Below are 10,150 nucleotides of genomic sequence, written 5' to 3' on the forward strand. Positions count from 1 at the left end.
CCTTGATAAAAACAGGAGTACCAACCAAATTTCCATGTGTTGCATATTGCTTGTTACAGGTATTCAGCTGTTCTTTGCTTATCCTGAAAATCACGTGGAAATTTTGTTGGTAATCCTGTTTTTATCAAGGCAAAAATGTTCATGCTAAGCAAATTTTGTGCTTAGCAGCTCTATGAAATTGGGCCCTGGTAAATCCATTGTTCTCAGCAATGTGCGCTTGCTCAGATGGAAATTTACCTGGTAAGTCTACTGCCACCTAGCTTTACTTCTAACCAAGAAAATTGTTATTGACATTCCTTTTGGTTATTTAAAAACATTAAAAAATTGCGGTCCAACTACAATAGCATTTTTAGTTCACAATCTAAAAACATATTCCAAGCTCACACGTTAAGAGTGATTTCCAAATGGTCACTGGATATTAATACTCAAAATAATCATTAGCAAAAAAAGGGTTACGAGAGCTGTTGATAGTACAAAACATTGTGAACAACGGCTCCCTCTGAAGTTAACATACTTTGGGAGAAAGAAGTATAATTTCACACCTATAATATGAATCTGAGCCTTTTTTCGGCATCTGAAAGTAAACACATTTTGTACAAAAGGTTTTTTATTCTTTCATTGCTCTCTTGCAACTTCGATGACCAATTGAACCAAAATTTTCACAGGTTTGTTATTTTATGCATATGTTGAGATACACCAAGTAAGAAAACTGGTCTTTGACAATTACGAGACAGGTCCAGTGCCTTTAATATAATACCATTTTAAAGCTTAATTAGAAGCGATGACCACCTGTATAACACACAACACACATTTGAACCAGCTCAAGCTCGTAAAGAAACAAAAAACTAAATCCACGTTGAATCTAAAATCCATCACCCCATTGTAATGCTATAGTGAGAGGACCGTCCATCATTACGTCTTGAGAACCCCCCCCCCCTTTACCCTCAAGACAGGAAAAACCACCAACAGCGAGACACATTCTTCATCAGAGTCTTGTCTGTCTCCTTAACCAGTTGGGGTCAACGGGAAAACTATTAATTTTGTTTCAGTCGAGATCCAGTGTTTATGAACCGCTAACATGTTCCCCCCAATCAAGGCACATAGTCCGGCGTTTTAAGACAAATAAACGGGCTGGCAGCGTGCTGGATTGCACGGCATCGTTTGGGTAAAGAAACTCGGCGAGTTTAGGCATGTTAGGTCTCTGCCCGATGAAGCCATCACATATTTAGATGCCAAGGGAACAAACTTTCTTCTAAGCTTACAAAGTTATTTATGATTCCCCAATGTGGCTCGCACTTGGATAATGACTCCTGAATTATGCCTTTGGGAAGAAGTTTTTTTGTTCACTTATACTATAGGCCAGCCCTAATAACAATTAAGGCATTTTTGTTTGGGTGAATTTTTGTTTGATTTAGAAAGTGTGTAAGGTTGAAGAAGCTGCAAAGTTTGGTATTCACTTTGGCATGTTGCTTTGGGTGAACTTAACCTGCTTGAGAAAGTGCGTAGCCTATAAAAACTAAACCGGGCACATTGTGACTAAAGGAAAATACGTAATCGGTTGCTCTCAAAGTGGAGAACAATACTTCATATCTTGACGTCAAAACAGAGAAAACAATATGATCTATAGCCTACTCATTTAATACACGCAATCAGTTAACGCACAAAGAAGGTTCACACTTCGTAAGCACAAAAGGTTACTCAGCACAACAAAATAATGCTTACAAAAACAAGGTTACCAGATCAAATACGACTTTATGTGTGCCAAATGTAACTTGTATCCTGCTTAGTTTTTCCTAACAGACAAATTTATTAAGCATTATTGTAAAGCATCTCTTCTACTTCTTGAAACTGAGGACTGACAAAGAACAACACGTCTTCGCTGGGATAGGCCTACTCGATGTGACTGACACGATGATATTTTGCATACGATTGCATGCAACCAATGCTAAATTTTTAATCCTTTCCCTCACTTTCTGTAAAGACCCAATTAAGTTTTTGAGGGTTCTTTTTCTACGTTTCGAGCAGCTTGCTCTTGTGGTCTTCATTTCGTTTGTTGTCTTCTGTCTCACAATACTTGGTAACTTAACGTTCGTTTTTATCACCTATTAGCGACAGCTTTTAACTAAGAATATAGTAATTTGCTTTTCTACTTTTAGATTTACCCTATCCAGCGTCAAGCTTGAGCGACCGGACATAGGGACTATCCCACGGCCACTTGTTCGCCGTGATTGCCACCTCCCCCGCCGCCGTCTCGTTGTGTCAACCGTTGATTTCACGCTCGTTGGTGCGTGAAGCGAGAGGCTGTCACCTCGCCAGCCTCACGGCTTTATCGCCCCGGTTGCATACCTCCATGAAAGTTGGGACAATTTGTATTTACGTTGGCCAATGGTGTTTGGATGATAACATTTCTAACGGTTGCTTCCTGACCCAAAAATGCGGGGAAAATCGTGACTGGAGGGGAAAGTCGTTGGTTTAGTTGTCGATTGTAACTGTCAGGGTTAACGACTTTAATCGTGCTCAATTTGAGTTGATAGTTTAAGTTCTCATGGTGATAAGAAGTCTTTTAAAATTTTATATGATATTTTATGTTTTTGAAATAAATGAAAAATTGTTGAGTAGGCCTATGTGTCAACAATTCAATTTGAGACGAAGTGTTGTAATTATAAAAATAACCAAAAAACAAAATAAAAAGCAAGGGTTACGGTAACATCATCATGAAATGATTGCTCTTCGAGTTGTGTGATTCCACCAGAACCGGTAATTCTTCGACGTTTCTATCAGTATGCCCTCATTTCATCTCATTTTATTTGTCTGAATGACAAGCCACGGGCTCTCAGAAAAGCGAACTGATAGCCAAGAACCCAATAGAGGAAGGCAGTTTCAGGTTTAGAAGAGGGAGGAAACCCCAGATGCGAACTGTCTCTACCTACAGGGTCTAGTTGGTCGACACTGCTCTAGAATTACAAGAGTCGTGGGTTCGAATCACACCCGAGTAATATGCCTGTGATATTGTTTTCACAGGACTCGGGGAAGTACATGCATTGGTGTATGGGTAAAACAAAACAAAATATTATTTATCCCCGATGCAAAACATGATTATTCCAGGAAAACACACGCAGTCAGATTAACAGTAACATGGACTGAAAACCCAATAGTGCACCGACGTGATTCGAACCGGGGTCCTAGAGATGGAAGGCCAGTCAATATACAACTGCGCCAAACCGACCATCTTCATGAGAAAAACAACAACAACAACAACAACAACAACAACAACAACAACAACAACAACAACAACAACAACAACAACAGCAACAACAACGACACCAACAACTACAACAAAACTTCGTTACGAACTTTTTCCCCCAGCTTTTCGAGTTGCTTTCCCACAAAATGCATTGTCATGTCTGATGTTTTCTGAAAACCCAATCCACAAAGTACACCGACGTGATTCGAACCGGGGATCAGAAAACAGCTTGGTTTGGTTTCAAAAGATAGGTCTGGTGTAAAGGGGCAGAATATTCGGTTCCTATAATTCAGAAATTAAATCATGGATGAAGAAAATCATTCAGTGCCCTCCCTAACTCGCACTGGTGGCAGTCTCTGTTTTTATCAACTATGTATACGAGGGATCACCAAGAACCACAAACCATGGGATTTGATCACCCTTAAAGTGCACAACTTTCATCAGCATTAAAAGAACATCGGTTTGAAGAAGAAAAAATGTTTGCACGACTAAAAGACGATTTGCGAGTATTTTCATCAACTCCACTAATTTCTTGTGTTTTATACTTTTTACAATACTTTATTGAATATTTTCAAATATTTACATCATTCTATATAGAATGAGCAGTAGACATATAAAATATCTTGGTCTATAATTCACATTAACTACTGTCATAACAAGAGAATAATTTACATCATTGTGTTCTAAAAGAGAACATGTTTTCCCTTCGACTGGAACAAACCACCTGTGAAAATTTTTAAATTCGGTAGTCATTGTTTCCAGATAAAATAATTAAAACTGATTTGGTTTTTCCAAGAGCTTAAAGGCACTCTACGCCTTTGGTAATAATTGTCAAAGACTAGTATTCTCACTTGGTGTGTCCCAACATACAAACGAACAAATCTGTGACACTAAATTTGTGGGCTTTCAGAAGTCATTTTGTTATTTGAGTGAGAAATTACCTCTTTCTCAAAAACTACGTTACTTCAGATGGGGCCGTTTCTCACAATGTTGTATACTATCAACAGATCTCCTTTGCTGGTTACCAAGTAAGTTTTTATGCTTAAAACTATTTTGAGTGATTCCCAATAGTGTCCATCAATGCCACTTAAAATTCACGTTCATATCGGGCTTGTTTCGATGGTTGCAATCGAAATAAGGACAATGCATGACAACATGTCACAAAGATAACAAACAATAATTATGAGTTCTTATAAATAAATATATTTCAGCATTCTGGTAACCTCACCAGTGCAATGCAATGTGTGACATAAATGGATCACTAAGTCCAGCACCTAAGTCGTTTGGTAATGAACTATGTTCAACTCCGATGGGGGACAACATAACAATACATTTTCATATTCATGATGCAGTTATTTTATTCATTTTATAGCCTATGTAGGCCTAGCCATAAATATCACACATAAAAGGTAACAAATGTCCTGCTTTTGAACTACTACCTGGGCGGTATGGTAAAGAAAATCGGCTCGGACTAATACTCTAGTTAGTCCCTAGACAGTTTTAAGATGTACAGATTTTGAGACCTGCCAAAATTTTGTAAAAGTTTACACAATTGTTCTGTGTGTTCAGATGTTGTTGGTGTGACTTGTTGGTTGCGCAAACCAACCAAATTCTTAATCAAATCAGGTTTTAGAAAACAACAATTTGAAAACAAAATCATAAGAACATGTATTTTACTGAAAGTCTATTTTGAGGCCTTTGTCTCTGTCATTGTTTTGGGGGTGTTTGTTCGTGTGTTTGTTTGCTATTTTATTTTTGTTTTGTACTGTTTTTTTTTCTTCTCTTGCCAACATATTGGGCCCAATTTGATTTTATAACAATAACAACTTGCTTAGCTGTTTCAACTGGAGCCCTGTCATATTTGCTTTTTAACAGACTTGCTTAGCATTATATTTTCTGCTTAGCAGCTTCCATTGAAATCGCGCCCTGGGCGTGAATGTCCTCTTACCCTCGCGACCCATCTGCTGACCTCGCCCGGCCGTCCAGACGACAAAAGGCACCGCCACTAAATCCTATAACGAGAGCCATACATCTATACAAAGTGCAGAATGGTTTGAATTTAGACCAGCGATCATCAGTGAAATTAATTCAATATGGTGGACTCTATTACAATCACATCCCTATAAAATGAGTAATGTGCATGGCATCATTGTTTGGGGTTGTGTAATCAACCGTTTAGTTTTAACGACACTGGACACTATTGGTAATTGTCAAAGACAAGTCTTCTCACTTGGTGTATCTCAACATAATTATGCATAAAATAACAAACCTGTGAAAATTTGAGCTCAATCGGTCATCGGCGTTGCGAGATAATAATGAAGAAAAAAAACACCCTTGTCACACGAAGTTGTGTGCTTTCAGATGCTTGATTTCGAGACCTCCAAATTCTAAATCTGAGGTCTCGAAATCAAATTCGTGAAAAATACTTCTTCCTCGAAAACTACGTTACTTCAGAGGGAGACGTTTCTCACAATGTTTTAAGATACAAACAGCTCCCCATTGCCTGTTACCAAGTAAGGTTTTATGCTAATAATTATTTTGATGAAATACAACTAGTGTCCACTGCTTTTAAAGGCAAGTTATATCTTTGTCTTTTGGAACCGTTCGATTGTTTTAATGTTTAAACCTGTAAACATTTCATTTATAGTGCGGTAAGGGGGTCGCGTTTTCGAGATATTGAGTGAATACGACCACTATTCACTAAGGAGGAATAATCCCTATAGGAATACAAAAACGAGAAACGTTTCTGACAGATACGTTCTTGGTTCAAAAGTTTGGGCATAAAAACGGATACATGTAGATTTTTACGTGACTACATTACCTCGAAGTGAAATGTTTCTCAAAAAATGTGTTATACAATCGAAAGCTGATGTATATGGGCTTCTATAACCAGGTTTTTATTTCCAATGGGGAGTGGTGACCAAACATATACCATCCATTCGGAACTTTATCACAAAGTAAAACTGTACACTAATGGTGCTTCTGTTTCGGAGAAAACAAAACCTATTTGATTTGGTTCTAAGTAGGCCTATCACTATCTGGTGTTCTTTCCAGAGATAATAAGTGTGACGATCGGCACAGTTTGGGTCCAGCTACATATTCAAGTTTTCGACATTCATAAATGTAGATTTATTCTTCCAACTTTCACAACTACTAATGTCATTGACGAGTGAAAACAAAAGATAAAACAGAAGGATATTGGTTTTACCTTGAAAACTAAAGAAACTTTGCTCTTGTTATTTTTCGCTGCCTAAAAAATAAATGACATCAAATGGAAAGAAATCTCCAGAAATGTATAATCCAGAAATGTATTAGAGTTCTATGACTGATTATCGTTTTTTACCCTCTTTCGTCCAAGTTATTGTTTTTCGTGCAGACAACAAGCCAGGGCTACGTGTAAGTATTTGTGTTTGTGGCTGGTCATAAGAGCTTCGCAAAAAAAAAATCACATAAAGGCCCGATAATTCAAGGACGAGTCAATTGAGGCAATTAGTCATCTCTTTGCCCCTGGTCATTGCCTAGGTGCCCCTTGAAATGTTGGATTTTGTTCCCTCAAATTTCCGAGGCGCCCTCGTCGTCCATGAGAAACTGCCGCGCCCGTACAATAACACAGCCTGTAAAAGTGTTTTATTACTTTGAATTAATATATACGTTACACGTTACCTATATACAAAGACATTTATATAATAATAATATAAAGAATTTTAGGGGCGCATTTTTAATGACCCCCTGACATACAAAGCACTAATTAAATTGGTATGGGTTATACATAACCGTTAACTACCACGAGAGGGCCGGGTTTATAAAAGCTGTGAAGAGCAGTTTATAAACGATCAAACATATTTGACATTTCGTGGACGCGTTAGGCTTTGTTGAATCAGTCACTCTTGTGCTTACAAGAACCGACAGTCAGTAAGCTAAGCTTGCCCCTCTCCTTTGCCTTACAGTGGCAATGAACTTTAAACTATACTAAGCAGTAAACATCTGCTTACATGCTTTATAGAAACTGGGTTTAGAGAGATTTGCGGTAGCACCATGTGAATATCTCTTATGGGTACTCGTGGTTGTGAAAAGAACCAGTGGTTTTTAGAACCACCACCACTTAGTCAAAAAAAGATATTCACATGGTGTTATCGCAAACTTCTTTTGGTTATATCATAGAGCAGCGGTTATACTTTCACCATGTAAAAGTTTCAAATCCTACATAGAAACTGGGTTAATAGTTCGAATAGCGAGGGATATGGCAGTGTTTATTTTAACGCTGTAAACGTTCGAACGTCAAATGTCGTAACTGTCAGATACTTCGACGGCAAAGCTTCGCAAACTCGGCGGGCGATATCCATCTTCGGACGGGCGGATCAACACTGGGGGTGTGGCGATACAATTTGCGCAACCAGTGCGTGATTGGACTATACTTTTCGTCATCAATGGTTTGGCTTACAGCATATCACTGTCCTCTCGGCCCAGCAGTACAACACATCCAAGGTCTACTCTACGGGAAAGAGCCCTAACTTTTTGTTTTAGCCTCAACTTAATTTTCGCAATTTCACCATGTCCTGACGGCTTGTTGTATATTACCGGGTTGAGAATAAACGCTGGCGCCGTTGGTATGCACTCCACCTCCCGCTGGTAACCCACTAGGGTACGTACACGCATTGACATAACGTCCATTAGATGTCACTTGGCTCACTCCAGAATTGTAATTACCACAAGTGTATCCGTAGGGTGGGGGAGGAGGTGGCGGGGGAGGTGGGTGTGGCGAGGGCGTGGTGCCTAGATTCCCAATGCATGGTTTACCGTCTCGGACGAGTACGGGCACCGCCACCCTGCGGGGAGGGTACTGCTGACCGGTAAGCTCGAGGCTCTTGTCCTGCCGCTGGCGCTTGCTCTTGTAGCGTCGGTTCTGGAACCATATTTTGACCTGGGTTGGGGTGAGTTTGAGCAGGGCGGCGAGCTGGTCCCGCTCCGGTGCCGAGAGGTACCGCTGCTGCTTGAAGCGCCGTTCGAGCTCGTAGACCTGGGCCTGAGAGAAGAGGACACGGGGCTTGCGTCGCTGGCGGGTTTTGGAGGGTGGTTTGTTGCTATTGTCCCCGGGCCCTCCCAGCTGGTGGTGGTGGTTGTGATGTTGGTGGTTTGCGGTGTTCCTCTTTGTTTCCATGGATCGACACACCTCTTGGCATGAAACTGCTACAAAATAAAATTAATACAACACTTCCATCAAAATGAAAAACTTTGTTTTAAAACTATACCCGTCGTACATTGTATATATAAGTTGCTTAACCTAAATAATATGTAAGATTTGAAACTTTCCACGGTGGAAGAATATCTAAAGAGGGGTTTTCGGTAACACCATGTGAATATCTCAGCAGTGTCAGTTCTGAAAAAGAACCGGTTTGCGATTACTTAAATCATTCTGATACACTGGGTTAGACACCAATACACTCAATTGTATGATTTTACTTCTGCAACTTGAACTAATCTTGCTTAAGATTTTTTTTTCTTTTAAAGTTATGAACTTACAACTTTTGGGTTTACCATTTCAATTCCTGACAAGGCATATGTGTTTCACTTTTCAAAAGTTTGTTTCCTCACTTGCAGGATCTGTTAAATTAAGTTAATTGAAATTATCACCCTAGTGGTTTGTGCAGTGGTTCACCCACTTCACTCTGCAGCACTGACCCTCAAGTACATTGTATTTATTTACCGCTCTTCAAATCGGCCCTTCAAAACTACCCCCACTTGAGCGCCAAGCGGCCATACAATGAAAAGGACTACGTAAGGCAATTGAAAACTATTAAAACAGGAGGGGAAAGTCTCCTTCAATTTCAACACTGATCGGATCTACTCTGTAAATTGTCTAGCACTTGAGGAGTCTTTAGTGTGAAACGTCACTTTCCACTCGTTACAAAAAGCTGTGAAAACAACCTCTAATTGAGTGCTTGCGTGAGTGTTATTTAGTCAAGAAGTACTAAGTATTCTGATGAGTATAGGTACTTACTCTGGTGTTGGGATAAGGATGGAACTTTCTGGTCGAGAGGAGATGAGGATGCTGGAGCGATGTCTTGGTAGCCCAAGGTAGGGTAGGAGCAAGACGATCTGGCATCTTCGGAGGTAGCTGTTATATCACACGGGAACACGGTGTTCTCGACCAGGAACGACTCATCGGGTAGAGGGAAGAGATTGTGTTCTTGCTGGTAGGCTTGCATGGCCGGCGTAGGGTACCGGTGGTGCTGTTGCTGAGCGAGACACAGGATGTCTTTGACCGAGAAAGGAGTGGTGGAACCGGCCTGGGCGGTAGAATGGTAACTCATAGATTGTGGGTAGAATCCGGACATCATACTGGAGTCCTGCATTGTCTCGGTTAAAGTAAACCCAGCACATTTTCGCGTCAACATTTTTTTCTTCTACTTTCTTTTTTTAGTGGTGGTGGTGTTGGTGTTGGTGGGAGTGTTTTTTTCTTTCTTCATTCTCTTATCATCATCGACTGGTCCATTACTTAACGCACCCCGGCTGGGTAATATCTAGTGATATTGTGATTGCTGGTAATAGATTGCATTAAGTCTGGGGCGGGAACCATTAGCGAGAAGTCACAGGGTGAAAAATGAGAGAGATTTGGTGTTAGAGGGGGGGGGGTTCAGAGTGTCTTCAGTCAAGTGTCAGCCTCTCTCCGTTCCGTGTGTGCGTACTACTCAGGAGCGAGGTGATTGGACACAAGTGCCGTGAAAGAACCCGTGTTGACAGACTAGACCATTCAATCAATTAGGGCCCAGTGTATAGTTGCACTTAACTTCGGAGCCATTCACTGTCAATATTGTTTAGCTGTAGCGGCCTTTCATTTACTCAAGTTAAGTAAATGTTTAGACCGGGATTTAACATTGGCTGCTCTCGTAGGGAAAGCAAGCAACA

At 40.2% G+C, this 10,150-nt stretch overlaps 1 protein-coding gene across 2 annotated transcripts; it reads right to left on the reverse strand.

Moving 5' to 3' along the window:
- Positions 1-5,850: 5,850 nt before the first annotated feature.
- On the reverse strand, positions 5,851-9,749 carry LOC117294262 (homeobox protein Nkx-2.5-like). Of its 2 annotated transcripts, none has more exons than XM_033776622.1 (2): positions 9,243-9,749; positions 5,851-8,428 (listed from the first exon to the last, which is right to left on the reverse strand). In XM_033776622.1, exons 1-2 carry the CDS (start codon positions 9,637-9,639, stop codon positions 7,791-7,793), a joined length of 1,035 nt encoding a protein of 344 aa, XP_033632513.1. In that variant the 5' UTR covers positions 9,640-9,749; the 3' UTR covers positions 5,851-7,790. The 2 variants fall into 2 exon arrangements, with proteins under 2 accessions (XP_033632513.1, XP_033632512.1); XM_033776621.1 differs by having other exon boundaries at positions 5,851-8,431.
- Between the last annotated feature and the right edge of the window lie 401 nt (positions 9,750-10,150).

The sequence above is a fragment of the Asterias rubens genome, chromosome 9 (genome assembly GCF_902459465.1).
Source record: "Asterias rubens chromosome 9, eAstRub1.3, whole genome shotgun sequence".
Lineage (NCBI taxonomy): Eukaryota > Metazoa > Echinodermata > Asteroidea > Forcipulatida > Asteriidae > Asterias > Asterias rubens.